Source organism: Haemorhous mexicanus, chromosome 8, assembly GCF_027477595.1.
Source record: "Haemorhous mexicanus isolate bHaeMex1 chromosome 8, bHaeMex1.pri, whole genome shotgun sequence".
NCBI lineage: Eukaryota > Metazoa > Chordata > Aves > Passeriformes > Fringillidae > Haemorhous > Haemorhous mexicanus.
Genome location: NC_082348.1, coordinates 28,204,230 through 28,223,326, shown reverse-complemented (window position 1 = coordinate 28,223,326; position 19,097 = coordinate 28,204,230). Strand labels below are relative to the sequence as shown.

Here is a 19,097-nt window from a genome sequence, read left to right as displayed (position 1 = left end):
ACTGCTGATGAATTTATTTACTTTTCTAATTGTGCCTTCCTATCCTAAGGCCCCCTATTTTCTTCCACAAAGAACACTGGGAAGCCATGAGCTTAACTTCCAGCAATACTACATTAGTGACTGTTCTGGTCCACCATATAAACTTGGTTATCTAACACATCACTACCAAAAGTGAGCAGATTCTTTAAAAATTCCAGTTATCTGAAACATAGAGTTGTAAGCTATTCAGCATTCTCATTTCATCTAGGTAAATGAAGACACATTCCTGGCAGTAAACATCTCACCTAACATGCTCTAGTTCTGAATGTCTGTATTTAATCAACTGGAGAAGAGTCTGTTCATGTGTTCATGATTCTAAGAAGGATGGATATTTGGTATATTATAACCATAAGTTCTTTTTATTTTTATCTTGTTCAACAAAGCCTGAAGCAAAGAAATACACCTTTATTGGGGACATTTCCAACAATAAGGCACAAGCAACTGTTCTTGTTTTTTTTAAACCAGTCACACAGCAAAGTCAATGGCAATTTTTACAGGGATATTAGAAAGCTTCAGAAAAGGTCCTCCATGAACTGAGTCTCAAATTCCCAGCTGGCAGTGACAAGAATGCAGAACACTTTCTTTCACTGTATTTAATAAAATCCCACATTTACAGAAGTGCCTGGATATTCAGCCCTTCCATGAAGGAACGGACTCCTTTGCAGCAATGAAGACTAAATCATTGATACTCTGCCCACAGGCATGCTGCCACTGCAACAGAAGGTGGGGGAGACAGAGGGATGGAAAATGCTAACAGACCATTGCCTGTCAGCAATTGACTCAAATTACAGAATTTATTTTGGTCAGCTTTGACTTTCTTCTGAAACAGATGGGGTTTTTTTACTTTTATGGTGCTATTCACATAGGGGAAAAATAACATTACTAATGCATATGGAAAAATAACTTCAAACATCAGTTCATGGATTTTAAAAAGAAAAACTGAAGGAAAAAAATGCATGGCATGAAAACACTGAAGTACACAATAACCATTAAAATATTGACCAAAAAAAAAAAAAAGAGGAAGCATTAAGAGCACAAAGAGTAACATCAGAATTATCACTCCCTCATTTTTTCTCTTCTCCCAAACATACACACACACAGAGTCTCTCTCTCTCCCCATATATATATATATATATATATATATATATATATATATATATTCCATAGGGAAGTTCAATTCTAAGCAGTTCTATTCTCCTTTTAGCACATAATTGTGGCTGTTTGTGAAACTGGCGGCTGTTCCAGAATCTGGGCCAAAGAGTAGATATAAATATCCCTTCCCAGAACATAAAATATGCAACAAAATACTGTCTTACTGCATCAGTATGTTGTCCAGTGAGGTTACACTTCTGAAAGAAATAAAACACTGCAAGATGCACACTTTCTCTCTATCTTCAGTAATTCTTAGACAAAAAATACTACAGAACAGAACTTCTCAGAGCTGCAACCCCTGTACAAATCAGAGTATATGAGATAATGTTTTACCACAAAAAGTGGGCAATAATAAATGTATCACTGTGTGGAATTTCTCTCTGAGTAATGCTCCTTGAAATCACTGTAAAGCAAAAACATTCTGAGTAACACTGTTTTCTTTATTTAACTACTAAACAATCAGCCAAACCTGGCATTAAGAAAAGCTGCACTAGCACACTGTTGGCTCTCCCTCAACTTGTCCTCCAGGATCTCCAGGTCTTCTGCAAAACTGATTTGCAGAGAGTCGGCCCCCAGCCCATCCCAATGTCAGGGGTGACTCCTGTTTGCCCATTTCTCCTGCAGCCTGTCTGACTGCACAATCATTTTATCATCTGCTACTCCCAGTTTTGCACAAGGATGTTACAGAGTGTTGGAAGCCGTGCTAAGCCAGTGGCTGACATCAGGGGTCAGGAGCCTTCTGAGGAGTTCATATTTTGTTCTTTCTGTCTTATATCTTTCATGATTTCTGTCTTAGGAAAAAAGGATAAACTACCTGGAACCCATCACCTCACAGAGTCCTCGTGCATAGATTAAAGCAACAAACAGATAAATAATCTGTCTTTCATAAGATAGATGAAGAGGAACTGCTAGTGATTAATTATCTAAAACAAGCCTTGCAGTCCCAGTGCACAGAGCAGGCAAACCAGCACTCATCATCTGGTCCCAGTTTCTGTCGAGAGTAGTGTTAGGTTTTGTGATTAAAGGGTTGCTTCCATCAACATAAATGATTTTTATTCTTCAATATGCCAAAACATTACAGAAGTCACAAATTCCTGGGGTGGAAACATCACTGATTTAAATTTTTTCCTGTGCAATAAGCAAAGGTCGCTATAGCAATCTAAGAGGTTCAAACTTCTGCGTTCTGATCTCTTTACTCTAACACATTTATAAAGATGCTCATACCAGAGCAAAGGTGATGTTAATAGATTCTGGTTGTCAACTTTAATTATATACAACTTAACAATTTTCATCTTTCACTACCATATATGGCTAACTCACAGCTCTTGAAAAATCCGTGCAGCTCAGCTCAGAAAAGATCAATCACGTTGGTAACACCATTGTATCCCTGTAAAATTCTCTTATCCTCCTTTGGGATTTACATCCCAGTCTCTGATTTTTCACCCCTCTCTGGAAGATGCTTTACACAAAATCTTTTGAAGTGTTTGTATTGTTCAGTTTCAATTTAAAATTTTAAATTAAGTTCATATTGTCAGAATGCTGACTTCTTTCACATTTTAGGCTGATGTCAATACATTTTTGGCACTGAAGATGGCATGTGCAATGCATTCAGTTTTTAAGAGGAGTATTGGTACCAAGCTCTTAAAGCATCACTCTCATTTATTTCTCTAGGCAGGTCTTCTCTTAGAGTGAGGATCAGCAGTGCTGGAAGGCTGGAGAATAGCAAGGCTACATCTAGTTGTGTCCAAAGCTGAGATCTGTGGATCTGCCATCAGTTTCTCTCATAAACATCCTACTAACAAGGGTCCCTCCCCTACCTATTGTACTCCATCATTTCACTTAGTCTTTAAAAGTAACAGGTTTGTGATTAATCTGCATTGGAGAATATTTCTGAACTTGATTTTGAGCCAACCTCAGGAGATCTCTGGGATGGCATTTCCAATGTAAAACAAAAAACTAATTGGCATGCATTTTACTGCATTACTTCCAAATACCTCAGTCTCAATGCCAGCAATTGCACTCTGCTTTTCACTGTGAGCACAGACTTCCAAGCAGTAAAACAGACTGTCATCAAAACATAAGACTAACAAGAACATTCCAAAGAATACATACAGTGATTTTGGGCAAATGACTGGGAAAGTCTGCAATGCTACCTTTGGTGCAACATTTTCACTTTGGTAACCTCTAATAATTTTAATTCTAGAAATACTAGAAATAAAAATCCATGGGTGAACAATAAAAAAGTAGCACTGTGTTTACTGATATAATGAACTAAATATATTTCTTCCTTATACCCAAAATATGCTTAAAAGCACTTGGAAACTAGGACACATCCAAAGGAGAAGATAAATTTTATCACCTGAGGCCTCACTCCTTTTCTAGAAAGTCAATAAGTAAATTAACAGGTTCAAGGGTTTCCACGGCAAGCAATCACTATAATAAATCACATTATGTCAATCAATTTAAAATACACTAGGTATCAATTAGTACCATATAAACAAATATTAACCCACTAAGCCAGAGCTTGTTTCTCTGATTTTCAAAATTTGCCATCTCCGCCTGTGAACACAGGTTACCTGGTACAACCAAATATTTCCCATGAAAGACAGCACCATTGCTGAAACTAAAGATGAACACTTAGTTGTACCTTCTAGCCTTACCTGGCCATTCCAAAGGATGCCTGTGGATCCTAAACTGCATTCCTCCATCAGAGCCCAATTAACAAACTGAAGAATAAAAACCAGTAACGCTTTAGAGGACGGATATTGAAAACAGCATCCTTGTTCTCAGTCACAACCAGTGCTTCCAACAGAAGTTGCCTTCTGGACCCAGCCCATGCAGCTCAAGTTTGGAGGCTTTAGCTGCGTGTTAGCACTGCTGCATAACCTCAGCTCCACGAGGCACGTCTGTCCTCTCCCTTCCTCCTGTCACTTGAAGGAGAGGCTTTTAGAGGGATGTTCTCCAGCTCCGCAGCAGTTCCGAGCCATCGTCTGCCTTTTCTCCTTTATTCCAGGTTCCCCTGGGCTCAAGCAGCCCGTGCTAAAGCACAGAAGGTATCACGTCCTTCAGGCTCCGCTATTTGCGGCCACTCCCCTCCGAAGGGTACAGGATGCCGAAGCCCCATCCTCCCTCCACTTCCTTCCTTGCCTTGGCCATGGGAGGATTCCTCAGCATGGCCCCGGCCCCGCAGCACGGGCGGGCTGATGTAAACAGGAGGATCCTGAAATCCTAGAAATGACGGCAAGGCAGCCACAGCAACGAGCACAGCGGGAGCTCGCTGGGAGTGCTGGCTTTTGTTTACACAGTGTTTCACTCTCCCGCATGACTTCCCCACAAATCCAGTTATTTCAGGGAACAGGGGACTGCTCCATGATCTCTGGCTGGCATGGAGCTGCCTTAATCCCAGGATAACTCTGCACAGGGCACTCCTGGGCAGGAGGACAAGCAGGTGGCAAAGAGCTTCCATTACTACCTGTCCTCTTTCAGGGTGGTAAATGCCACCTCAGGGCAGGAGCTTGGACAAGCCTCTATTCCTCCAAATGCTCCAACTCCTCAGTGGTCTCCTGGTGGAACAACTGCAGCTGACCTAAAACTCACACAGCCAGTGGCAAGGACCCAAACCGAGCCAAAGCAGTCCCAGCACCTCAAGAACAAAAAGGGTTCCTAAAGGAAACTGCAATCTGGTCTGTAGCCTGAGATCAAATTTTTCACAGCACACATTTCATGAAATGGCACACTTGTGGAGCTGTAGGTTCAGGCTCTCAAAGCAAATCTTGGTTTTCTAAGTAATACTCAGATTAAAAAAAAACCAAAAAACAGTAAAAAAACCTCTTCCACCTCTTACAGGAGTATCTGTTCTTACTCAGCTTGAAGATTTTTTAAAAAAACTTCCAGTCAAAGAAATTAAGAGGGATTCTTTACTAACAAAGAGATGAAAGCTAATGTATTGCTTTGTGCTTGCATGAGCACCTCTAGGAATTGTATCTTCAAAGGACAAAAGGTGAAAGAACTGGAATACTGTAAGAGAAATCTTAACACACAGCTGCGTACTAAATGGCTGGAAACATTTCTCCCTCTCTCCCAACAGAGCAACCCCAAAAAGTTGAAAACAAAATTCTTGGACAGTCTTTAAAGTTCCCTAAGCAGCTACAAGATCCTGCTATCACAGTTCTCTTTACTTTTCAGGACACTTTGGAAAAAACTTGGAAAGTAACGGAAATACAAGACACAAGTGTTCAACTGAGAAAAGCAAGAGCAGAAAAGAGGCAGAAAAAGATACAAGAGATGCTTTTACAACCTTGCACAGGAGAGAAGCTGCTGCTGCAGCTCTTCCTGAAGGTAATCATGCACTGCCAGAGGGTGCTGGGCAACACTGAATTCCAGTTTGGACACAGATTTTGCCCTTTTGGTGTCACAGTCCTGCTATGTTCACAGTGAATCATCATCATCTATAATCATGACCCATAGTCAGAAAACAAAGAGGTGTTTGCTCCTCAGAGCACAGCAGCAGTTTTTCCTATTGCACACCCAAATTTAAGGTTCATGTACCTCCGCTGATTGCCCCTGAGCTGTGGGCAAGAAGCAGAAAGACTCCACTTGCATTCCCTTGAATGCCCCCATGACTCACTACGTACATTAATATGCTGCTGACTTTTATTGCACTCTATTGCTTTATGCAGCAAGAGCCATTATTAATTTTTCTAGCTGTGACTGACAGGATGGCCAGGAATAACATCAACTTCTCCAATACTTCACTCCTACTTCAGCTGCAGAAGCAGAGCACAGACACCATACCATGCAACCCATCCAAACACTGAACTATGAAACCTTTTTGCTATTGAAACATAACAGAGTGGGAAAATCCTTGCTTTCATTTTCATACTCAGCCTACATTCTGACACTGGTCATTTCATTCTTTTCCAAGAATTATACCTCTACATTTTGATTCCTTCTTTATGTACACTAACACTTCAGCATGGGGATCAGAGCATCTCCATGTGCCCTCACACAATGTGGTATTTCAGGGCACAGCAGCAGCTCAAAGGATTACTTAACCAGAATGCAAGACACAAAGATACTGAAAAAAAATACAAGTCATTTCTTCAGACACATGACAGTACAATGGCAGGAATAAAGTGGAATTCCACTTCTCTGTATTCAAAGTAAAGGCATCATTGAAATTCAAAGCATTCAAAGATAAAAATAAGCCCTTTCACCCATCTTACTGGCAGAAATTCAAAAGTGTAACAAGAGGAAGGAAATGACCTCAAGCTCAACATCTTTCCTGAAAATCTTACTAATCCTCCTTCATAAACGATGTGCACTTCATTCCCACCTACAGTTCAGGTTTCAAACATGTGCCAGACCCACAGCACAAGTGCCCTGTGCATCATGAGCCACCTGCCAGCTGACCTGGCCCCCCTGGAAACCACATCCTGCACAGCACAGGGCCACAATACTTGGATGTTCCTGCACTGCACTGCTAAAGACTGGCTACAACAAGAAAGTCATAGATGCTACAGCAAAAATTAATCTAGAGAATGACACTGAATAAACTCTGACAGATGGTACTGCACACCCTTAGACACAAAGACTGTTAGAGGCTGAATGATATTGCATAAGACTCCCCATAACATCTTTGAAAAACGCTAATAAATCACCTCCCATTTAATTCTTGAGGTCCAGCTAGCTGTATGTGGGGGCAAATATGGCACAGGGGGTGTTTCAACCTCTTCCTGAAAGAAGCAGCACACAGCTCAGGAAAAAGCTGCACCACCTCTCCTGTCAACTCACGACCATCTCAGCTGCTGATGGTTCAGGGGAAGTGATGTCTACAGAAGATGAAGACTGCCAAAAACAGCGGCTACCAGACAGGGAACACTTTGGAAATTCAGATTTAGGCCACCAATGGCTACCAAAGTGGGACTGTGCTGATACTCTAAGGTACTACAATCACTTAGCAGGCTACTGCATTATAAAGATGAGAGGATACGAGGACAGCAAAGATGCAAGCAATATACTAAGGAAAAGAGAAGCCTGTCTCTCTCCAGTAGCATCATTTCCTTTTTTTTAGCACTTCATTGCATCTCACATCTTGTTAAAACTCAGATAAACTCATCTTCACAACCATAATTCCTACTCAGTATGCTCCTCACTGTTATATCCTGTCTCTAAACACATCCTGACACTCCCACAATCCTGTATCCTAAAGGTGTTTTTCTTGCTTTTAACAGTAGCAAGTCCAAGGGCAAAAAACCCAAACCCAAACTCCACAACAACAAACCCTGCGTGCACCAATATCCTAAAACCCTCTTATTCTGGGACAAGACTCTTTAGAATATCTAGAAACACAAGCCATTTTTTCCTAATTAACATTTAAAGGTTATTGTGGGGTTAAATGCTGTCAGAGCTAAACTAAAAAAGAAAAGAAAAAAGAAAGAAAAACAAAAACTGTATCTAACCTTTTCTGTGCCATATTAAATCTGCCAGTCTAAGTTTATTGTGGAATGTTTTTCATAATTTTCCTCCTCAGCCACAGCCTTATATGGTGTCAGATAAGCACTTGTTTGCTGGCAGCACACGAGCTGCTGAGCTTGCTTTAGCTGCACACAGAAGAGGATTGCAGCTTCCAAGGATAAAGGACATGCACTTTTATCTGTGACCACATTCCCATCCCAAATCTTTGCCAGAAAAAAATCGAAAATATAACAAACTATTGCTGCTGTGGAAGATGTGATACCAGCAAAGCCATGCTCTTACCTACATAGCCTATCCTGCCCCCAGGAAATTCTGTTGGTAAACAAACATTACCAACAAAAGCACAATTTTGCTGCTAGCACAGCTGTACTTACAGCTTTGTCTTCAGATACAGCACATGTAATCCTACAGGCAGCAGAAAAAGTAAGGGGTCATTTATTCTATGGCCTTCATGCTGGTTTATTTGTTAACCAGCAAACATCTGGTCCTGCATGCAGACACCCAGGGCAGAAAGGTCCCAGAGAAACCAGCAGTTTTGCTTGGAGTTCATTTTTTTCTGGTCCAACATTTCTCAAGTGGAAACAGTGGAAACCACTCCAGGAAAGGCCACATGGTTATGGCCATCCCTCTTCCCTCATTCTCAGCCTCAAAACGGACTTGGAGCAATTCCTGCTCTGCAATCAGAACATTATTCCCATTCAGTCTGCTGCTGCTCTCTGGCAATAGTCACATTTTCATCTTCTGAGAGTGGGAATATTCAGGAGAGGAGAAATTTGGACAACACTGAATGGCCTTAATACACAGTAGATTGTACTGAATGATGTAATGGTCTCTTCTGGGTTTAATTTCAGTGAAATATGGGCTCATTTGACAGCCATTACTAGCTCATAAACTAACCTTAAGTGCACTTCATTCCACATGTAGATCTTCTGTAAATTACTTATACCTCAAAAAGAGGCTTTTCTTGTGCAACTGTCAGCAAACACAACTGCCATAACTGAGAGGACTTAAAATAGAGTTGATGACTGTGCTCTATTTTTACTTTTTTGTTGTTTGCAAATCTAAAAACTAAACACCATTTTGGATTATTATGAAATGTACATCTGCCCTTTAAACACCATACATATCACTGCAATGCACGTGTAGGAAAAGCACAACAGGCTAGCAGAGATTTCAAAAACATATGCATGTTATTTTAAATCTGTATTTTGAAACCATTGCCAAGTGTCATTTGTTCTGTTTATATTAATGACATTTTAAAATCAGATAGGAAACAAGTACTTGGCAACTGTCTATTACTGAAACATTCAGACTGAGTACTCACCTTTATTTCCAGGCAGCATTTTGCAATATGCCTCATGCTGGCTACCCATGAAACAGAGTAAAATTTATTACAAGTATATTTGCTGTTATTGATCTGTAGGTTTGCACAGAACACTGTCTAGTTTCCTGCTTTCCTTTTTTGCTCATCCTTCTGCTCCCTTTTCCTTTTTTTCCTCCAGCTTTTCATACAGCAGAAGAAAGTACCCTGTTTTATACAGACTTTACAGTAGCAATGGTAAATTATTATTTGAAACCCAGCCAGTGTTAAGACAGGTTCCCTACTAAGTAGCTAAGGAAGTATCAATCCTGTTACTACTTATTTAATAACCTACAAAACTTCTTGTCCTAATTAACAGGAGCCATTCCATGTCTAATTATTAGCAGCCATCCTGTTTCCCCTGCCCTACAACTTAATAATGAATACTTTAAAAATTCATATAAATTTTGCAACCACTTTTTGACAAGTATCATGCTTATTTGCCCTTTTCATCCTCTGGTCCTAAAAGTGAGGTGATGATAAATTGTAAGCATCTATAATTTAGGTTACATGGCCTTTAGGTTAATAAATTCATCAATTCAAAAAACTCACCTGACGGATGATCCTCAAAGTTGGTGAAAAGCCAGAACTAGTTACTCATCACATCAATAATTTGAAAACCTCATTCTAGCTTACTCAAGTGACACAAATCCCTCAATTTCTGCAATTATCTTCTACAAAAACTGACCTGAATTCACTGGTGCATTATCCACCTGACATGCTCTTTTCCCATTCATATTCTAACAGTCCTATTACTGGCAGGAATATTTACATTTTACAAATGCTAGAAAATATTGCTACAGCTCAAAGGATGAGCTCAGTCATGTCTCTACATCCAACATCTTGATCATCAAGACCTTCCAGGTGCTTCAGAGATAACACCAACCAACCATAAGCAGCAACACCCAGAAAGTAACTTCATCATCTTTATCTATCCAAATAAAGGAAGCCATCAGCTCAAAAGCAGTGTCATTCAGCAAGGGCTCACACTTCTAACCCTCTAATCATATCACAACTTTCAGTGAATGAGCTGCAGGCCCAAATAATTCATAGGTATTTATAGTAGTTCTGAACAAACTGCACAAAAAATCTTTAATGTATATATGCAATCAAAAGGCTAAGTTCAGCAAACACATTTCTTTTCTAGAACAGAACAAAAACATGCAACTCAGATGAAAGTACAAGAGATTAAAGGTATGTATTTCTTCTCAAATCCCCACAAGGCCATAAAGTATCCTAATGAGCTGAAATCTCATTTGTGGGAAGCCCTCAGATGTGTGATGAGAAGGAGGCACTCCCTTGCCAGATGGCTGGCTCTGCTCATGGCATGAAGGAGAATGACTGTAACCACAAATCCGAATTAAGTGTTTTAACTGCCCACATATGTACACCCTCCAGCAGTTCTAACAAGAAGCTTTTGCTAGTGGAAGTTTCTACCAGAATTACTGAAAGTGTTCTCTAAGACATATTAAAAGAAAAAGATTAATTGGTCATTAGCAAGGGTGGTAAACTCCAAGCACAAACCATTTTGAATTACAGAGCCAGCATCACCCAAAAAGCTGACCCAGCCTTTGCACACAGTGATCCACCAGCTGCTTTTATGGCCAGCTAGTTGGATATTCTCATTTTGCTTTTGATACTAAGTCCCGCCTTCAGCTTTCCCCACAGCTCTCTTTCCTTTCCTGGAATGAACCAGGAAAGAGCAAAGTGTGCCAAACACACTCCCCAAGAGTCCTGTGCAGTTCATTTAACCCTCAATCACTTTTGCATTTTCAGCCCTTGTTTTACTTGGTGTTTACTTAGACTTCTTTCTTTTTTTGGTATGTGATTGTGTGAAAGTGCTATTTATTGCTAGGAACGAGGGCTAAAACAAGAAGCAGTACACCCACAGAACAGATCAGATACACAGAAAAAAGAGTTTTCCTACACACAACAGCTAGGAACCCAGGAGGTTAGTTTCAGTTTTGCATTCTCAAGTGGTTGATGGTTTGAACCCTGAACCTATTATGATGGTACAGATATCTCTGAATTTTCAGCAATGTGGCATCCTTCAACACTGGATGGAGAGAACTGACTCATCACTGAGAGGAGAGAAAGGACAGCCTTTTGATTCCTCAGCTTCACTTGCAATTGCATTTGATTACTGCTTACAGTTTCTGACATTGATCAAAATTCTTCTTAGCCTGTTCTGACCTTTTGACAGTAGCAATATCAGCCAGCATCTCACTTTCAGTGCTCAAGTCCATTCCCAAAAATACTTTTTTTGTAAAAGGGAAAAAAAATTTTCTTTGCCAGTTTCAAGCAATTACTCACGGCCTTTTAGAAATTCTTCTGGTTTCTGAAACTTGTCAAAAAACATTCTATTCTGTGTCTCTGCAGCACACATCTCTTAAGGATCTTGTGGGATTTTATATTCCCTTAGCAGCTGTTGTTTTTAAGTTTATCCTCAATATTATGAGTTGTTTAAGCGGGAATGCAAACTAGTCTATTGTCATTTGGCAGTAATAGGTTTCTTAGGGAATTTATTAGAAAGTCAGGGAGCTTCCTGGTTTGGAATACAGAAAAATGTTTATATTTTGACAATATCCTTTTGTCATGCTTCAATGTCTTGGTAATTTAACCCAAATGTAGAGGCGACCAACAAAAAGAATAAATCCAAGAATCTGAGTTCATTATGAAGCCCAACAAACCTATACAAAGCAAACATCTCTTCTAAGCATTTCCTACTAATGCTGCATCTGAAATAAAATACTACAAGTGTTTCCAAACACATATTTTGTTCCAGTTAGCACGGCCAGAACTAGTCAATGTGGTAGTGTAAATCCAAGAAATGGGCAAGCAATATACAAAAACAACAAAAAAAGGTATCTATGGGTATAAAAGTATATAAGAACTGCAAACAAAAAAATCCACTCAGATTGGTTATATCCCACCTAACTAGCCACAGGTTTGTACAGTGAGCTGCAAACCTTGCTAATATTTGTGAACCAAGTCCCCAGGGCGTAATTTCTCAGCCAAGATGTGGTTTCTACAGCTTACAGTTTCTTACATTTTTGCTTAATTTTATATTGTGTGTCACTGATTGCTTGCAAACACAGACTGTCCCATTTGGGGATCTGGCACGGGCATGCTGACATTGCAGAATTTAACAGCACCATCAGGGAAACACTGTAGTCACCAGGAGAACAGGTTCTTTGGATAAGCATATGACTGAAGTCTGACCCAGTTCACTTTACAGAAGCACATCGTGATTTTCTCAGTCCTGTCCACCAAACAGTATAGTGTGCTTATATACTGAATTAATCTTTAAGCAGACCCAGGATAATCCAGAAATAGATCAGGAGCATAGCACATTCCAAATTTGCACATACACTTTCAAAGATGCTATTTTTGCAAGGTATACAGATGGAGGAAATAGAATGTGCTCACTGCTGTCTCAGTGCCTGCATTCTTGCACTGTCCCTGACCTGGTTCAGGTTCCCTTGGACTGCAGCCTGGGGCTTGTTTGACAGACATGCACAGATTTTTATTGGTTCTTTGCTGAAACCACCAAACCTATTTTGTCACAATGAGCCAGGAGTTGGTCCTGATGGTTTTAGCCACCTATTTTTGCTGATGTTCTCTACCACACTTGGGATATACCATCTCCTCTGCTCAAGCTGGAGCTGCAAACAGGTAAGTACGCTGGACCTGCAAGACAATCTTGCATCAAGCATTGTTTTTCTTTCCTGCATTCCTGCAAAATCAATCAATAATTTCTTCAGATTCTTCAGCAGGGATGCTTCTATTGATGCAATGCTTTTGTTTACTTTTTAATAAGCCATGACTATACAGTCCTTTTGCCTGCACACACTGCTACTTCACTCCTAAAGGTTGTATCAAAAAGCTTACAGATCACAGTACCATACTACCATGGCCAACACTTATGCTCCAACAAGAGAAATGTAGCAATTTAATTGTTTACAACCACAAACTGCAGGCAACAATCACTGACAACAACCACAAAACCAGAGACAGAGCCCTACACCTTATTCTGTCTCCTTCCACTGCCGTTGGATTTGTATTTTGGACCTGCTTTTATGCAACTCACACTGTTTAGAGACACTACACACCAAGAGGGTCAACTCCTTTGCAGATGTTCCAGGCTTTCTTCTGTCTGTTGTGGTGGGCATGCACTCAGACTTCCCTCGAGTGCCTGACAGTGCACGTCACCTGTCTGGAGACACACGTCACCTCTGTTTAGAGACGTGGTATTTACAGCCTGCATCAGGGACTTTCTGTGTAATGCACCAAAGCAGGGCAAGCTGGCTTCTTACTGGCAGCCTCAGAGTTCAAAGTTCAGGTCCAGATCCAGACATCGAACTTTTTAAATACTAAGGGCCATCTGGTTTTACTTTTAGTTAGGCTCATCAGACAGAAAATCCCAGATCATGGTGTTTGGTGCTGGCTTTCTCATTTCTATCCCTGAGTTGCTGAGTAATCCTTGGGAAGAAAATCCTGAATCCTGTGCCCACCTACTCTATAAGATATGTTACTAAAATGGTGTCCTCTTACTTATTTTTAATCTAACTATATAAGACTGCAGTCAATTGCCAGCACAGTGACTCAGCAAAGCCCCAAGCAAGGAAACTCCCTGCAGGGACTCCTGCAACCCAAAGGGAATGTGGCCAGGCACTGGGCCTTTCCTCACAGAACAACCTCACCTGCTTTGGGCACCTGCAGGACACTCAGGACACTCACAGCAAGGGCTCCTGGAACTGGAATGCAAACTGCTTGTGAGTAATAAAATAAGGACCAAAGCACTTTGCCTTTGCAGCCTTCAGATTTCAGTGTTGTTTTATCAAAGTTTCGTAGTCCTCAACTCAGCACCTTTATATTACTCCTATTTATTTACACTTAAGTTCAACAACATCCTTCATTTTTCATTAAGAGCCTGTCTGTCACCTCCCCATCTGCACCTCTCACACTAATACCTGTCAGTCCCCACATTCCTAACAGGAGAGCTCAGGTGCTCGCTGTGGGTATTTGTCTCCCAAATTCTTTTGGAATCTGGATATAACAGCTTTTCAGAGACTATCTGTTAATTAGTATCCACAGAACCATCAAGGGCGTCTGTGATGTTGAACACAGTATCCTCTATTCAGCAAGCAATTTATTTCAGGAGGTTGACTCATTTCCTTAAAGCTTTTTGAGCTATCTGTTGTGACTGAAAAAAATTCAGAAAATTTAGAAGTACTCAAGGAAATGAGCCAACACATCCTGGAAGAAATTCATCCAATATACACACACAATAAGATAAGTCAGTCTTAGATTTCTAAAGAAATAAGCAGGAAGGAGTTCTAAAAGAACCTGAAATATTTTCTGTGAAACGCAATGTTTGTTTCCCATCCTCGTAACTCTCCTTACACCCACTTTAAAAGCAACATACTATGGCTAATCAGGAAGTGGTTCTCCTAAGTTTGTTTTCTCCCTGCAAAGACAAAAAAAAACCCTCCCCTGAAACAGTTTAGTGGATCTCCCCTTTACTTAAATTAAAAACACTGCTGCCTGTGTGCCTCGTGAGAGCTTTCAGACCCTGGTGCTTACCCCTAGAGGCACAGAGTCCATGGTCAAACCATATATCCAAGAGAGCCTCTTCAGTGAGATGAGTAACACAACACTGAATCACCTCATCACAGACCCATTGCCTTCAGGGGTTTCCAGCAATGTATCAATGTCTCACGGCACTAGTAAATATTCCTGAGTATCAAATAAGCCCCCTCAAAGTAACTGGTAGAGTTCATGCTCTAGCTAAACAGAAGACAGTTTCCTTTGGAAATTTAAATGGAGATTTATGAAAAAGTCTTGATTTACTAAGTTTAACTGCAGAGCAGTCCTAAGCAAAAGGACATTATCTAAAAAACAGCATCTTATAATCTATTCTTCATCACATGACATGTAGTATATAGATGGAGAAGAAGGGGGAAAAGGAGGTTGGAAGATCGCTCATGGTTTTTGCAATCAACTTCAGCTGAAGACAATCTAGAATTTCCAAGATAAATTAACTTCTGATGGCATAAACAGAGTTTTCTAATAATAACCAGAAAAATTGCTAACTAGTCTTAAGCACCATCCTGTCATATTCAGAGTAATAGGAATGATTTTTTTTTTCCCCTATACATTGCCAGATCATATTTCTCACATTTAGGCTTTAGTAGTTTTGTAGTGAGATGGATAACTACTTCAACAGTTAAGATTTACCTCTTCAACAAAAAGGATGCCAATACAGTTATTTCTCATCTCAAATATTTAAGCTGATGTCATGAAGAAGAGAGAAATTAAGCCAAACACTGCTTATGATAAGTACTAAATAGCTCTGCAGATTAAACTGGATGAGACCCAAGCCAGAAAAAACACAAAGGTCATTCTGCAGTTCTTCAGAAGCAGTATCATTTTAACCAGTGCCAAAAAGCACATCAGAAGTCAAGAAAGGAGATAACGATTTTGCTTATTTAACTTTTTAGTATAAAATCTCTGAAATAAAAAGTGCTTTCTCACATGGTGTTAACATGCAACATCAAAAAAGAACACATCACTGTAGACTAATGAAGACAAGGAATTTTATTAAGTTGTGTAATTATCTTGAAAGCACCTACATATAATATTTCCATTATTCCTTCTCCACTTCCAAGAGGGTATTTTTAAAAAGCATTAATTCCCTGTGACTCATCAGGTAACAAACAGAACCTAGAATTGAATGCAACTAGAAACAAAGGCTCACCAACTCAGCTACTCCCAGCAATACACTAAACCCAGACTTAAGTATGGAATTGCAAACGGAGCAATTAGATTTACACTCCTTTTACAGCAGCCTACAAATGACATCCCAGCACAGCCTCTCTGCTGGGGTCACTGCTGCACACTGCAGCTGAGCAGGTCCAGGGGCAAATTCCTGCCTGGAGTGTCCCTCCCACTCCTGGTCCCACGCCCCTGCTGCTGTCCCCCAGCCCCTCTGAGATGCCAACCTGGCCCAGAGCTGTTTGTATTCTTGGGAGAGTAAACGCCCTGCCAGCTTGGTGCTGCTGAGCCAGCACCAGCAGCACCAAGCACAGTCCCCTACCTGCATCTGAAACACAGGGATTTGTATTTAACTGCTGCAGCAGGAGAGAAGGAGCACACTCATTCAACATGCTGTAATTAGGACTGCTTTCCAAACCCCACACCTTTCCTGATCTGATTGACTCAGAGCTCTTCACATCCCCTGGGGCAGTGGCACTGATGTCAGCTGGGATGGCTGGGATTTCACTTCCAAAAACACAGCAGGGGGATGTTTGGTTTGGGGTTTTCAAAGGAACTGGACAATGCACTTTTCACCCTATTGCTCAAATGTACAAGTTTAAGAATACATCAGAAGAAGTGTTGTTACCTGCACATTAAGTACCACCTCATCGATAACTCCTAAAAATCTTTCTCATTGTTGACTTTAGTAGACTGTTGCATCCTTATTCAGTATCTGGGAAGCAAGTGCCTTTCTGGAAATCTACTAAAATTAAGAGATGCATCTCTGCTGAAAAATTTGTCAAACTGAATTTTCCCCCACCCTGCAGGCTTCCATCTGCTGAACTATTTCATGCATGAAACTCTAGATACAAATTAAACTACAGTGAACATAGAAATTTTTTTTTTCTTTTTTAATGAGGTCATTACTGGATATTTATCTCAGTGACAACAAAATGTGCCTACTACTGCACTATAATGTTTTTCTACAGACATTTAATTTTACAAAGTCAAACCCATTTAGGCTTAACTAGCTTCATATACAAGAAAGTGCTTCCACATTTTATGGCAAAGATAAAACATTGATTAAGGTCCTGATTTTGCAAGGCATGGAATGCATTCAGTTCTTAGTCCTCTGCACAAATGACACTTATTAGATCCAAGCTTTCAGCTTTCCCCTCTTGAAAATTATCCTCAACTGTGACTTAAGTCACATGAACTACATTTTTACTATCATATGAAGTTTAAATTCTCAAGGAAGCATGCATTTAATGGAGCTCATCCGTATCTGAATAGGTATCTGTCTTTTTCCTCTTTGCCTTACTACAGTATATACAGAATGACTATCTTACTTAGATGGAAATTGTAGGTTCATTTCTTGCATTACCACACATTGGAATATAAAGGGTTCATTTCTTTCCAAGGCTAGGGTAGGAATGACAAGGGCAATGGACCTACAGATTTTTATGAACTTTCTAGGACTACTGACACATTAGTGATCACTGACTTGAAACACGACGGAAGACTAAACAGTTTGACACTAATTCTGAATGACTGCCACACAAAGGAGGCAGATCTCTTGAAACAAAGCTCAGAAGCACAGGGTTTGCTTGCCTGAAAATCAGCTGCCCATTCCAGTGAGGGTGATGGAGTCCTGGCTGCTGCTGGGCATGGAGACAGGAAATGCTGCCAGGGCAGCCATGCCCAGGTCCTGCTGTGCCCACAGGGTGAGCGTCAGCGAAGCACTGCCAGTGGAACTGCACAGCTCCAGCATCTTCACCCCAAACCAGAACCTCCCTCATGCCAAATGGAAAATCCTACAAGGGCTGGGTACCACTCTGGCAACCTGAAAATTTTTTCATACCAGAGAAGTTTCAGATCTGGCCATTCTCTGTGTCTTTTCTGTCCTTCAAACAGAATAAATTGATGAGCTTTGCTAGGAAAGGAAGCCTATCAAAATCAGTATTGGCACCTTGGTGAACCTCCTCCAGTTACAATTGAAGAGCATGTGTGTCCAATATCAGACTATATTAAAAATGGTATTAGATGTATCTGTGTTAGTTTCACAGTCCTAGTATGTTTGTGTCTCATCTTTTCATGTCCCACTGGCTTTACCTACACCAGTCACATCCTTAACATATCCCATTTAACACTCAGCTTGTAACACATCTCAATTCAGATCCTTACAGTCATTGATAAATCTGTGCAGACACAGGAGCCAAGAACTTCATAAAAAATGCACAGGAGGAATTCTAACACTATGCATAATGCAAAACTAATCCATAATCTATTTCTAACATGAAAAAAAAAATCAATAGATGAATTTATGCAATTCCTTTTTCAATCCAGTTATCACTGACTTGGAATAACTGTTTTTCCAAATTATTTTGAAAATACTGTACAGCACGTTGATTTAATGATAGAAAACAGTACTGGAAATGTCTTTTTAAAAAATTAAATCCAACCTCCTTCAAACAAATTAAAATACAAGCTGACACAAGGCAGTTTTATGGTAAAAGGGAATATTACAAATCCAGAGGTCTACATTGTTTTTGATTATCCAGTGTCTGTATTTGCCATCTTCCCATCTGCTAGAACAGTCACTTCAAAAAGGCAGGGTTGTGAGAACACCACTTTCTATCCAAAGGATTATAAATGTTGTCATGCCAAAACCTCTTGCAGTGGAAAGATACTGACAACACAGCTGAAAATGTCCTCCCTGCAGCTACGTTTGTCTGTTTTCAGGTCAGGGCTATCTGAAAAACTGAAAAAAAAACCCAATTAACTGAAAATTTTGGATGTTCTGGTAAGAATTTTTCAGTCACAGCTTGAATTTATATATCATTCTGCAAGATCCTAGATTTTGAGGGTTTTGGCAGGGAATTAATTATTTTCTTCTTACAACAACAACAAAAAGGTATATATTTTAATGTAACTAGTATCTTTTCAGGTATCTGCTGCATGCAATGAAAAATACATATAGAAAGCACTTTCTAGCCACATCTTCTAATTTTCTGCAGGAAAGAAATGGCATTAGCTGCCCATACACTGATTTTTGAACACAAGTTCACCAGCTCACAACTGAAGAAGAGAAATTCCATGTTGGTGAAAAAAGAGCTTTGTATGTGGGTCAGGACCTAGGAAGAACTGAAAGAATAAAATTGGAATGCAGTACCTGGAGGGAAAGCTTCTGAAGACCCTTGGTTTATTATATGGGGTTTTTTTAGACCACTGAAGCCTCACCCCACTTTAGGATACAGTTGTTATGTTAGACTGCCTCCACTTCTCATTATCCCACTCAAGAGGTGGCCTT

At 40.1% G+C, this 19,097-nt stretch overlaps 1 protein-coding gene across 2 annotated transcripts in view; it reads right to left on the bottom strand.

Moving 5' to 3' along the window:
• Positions 1-19,097, bottom strand: part of HECW2 (HECT, C2 and WW domain containing E3 ubiquitin protein ligase 2) — a 148,805-nt gene that overhangs the window by 74,773 nt on the left and 54,935 nt on the right. The window contains exon 1 of one of the 2 annotated variants that reach the window (XM_059853386.1): positions 3,852-4,271. The exons of the other annotated variant lie outside the window; for it this stretch is intronic. Within the exon in view, the coding sequence (XP_059709369.1) occupies positions 3,852-3,891 (40 nt within the window). The 5' untranslated portion in view covers positions 3,892-4,271. Of the gene's footprint in view, positions 1-3,851; positions 4,272-19,097 lie in introns of those variants that run through there. 2 annotated transcript variants of the gene reach the window in all.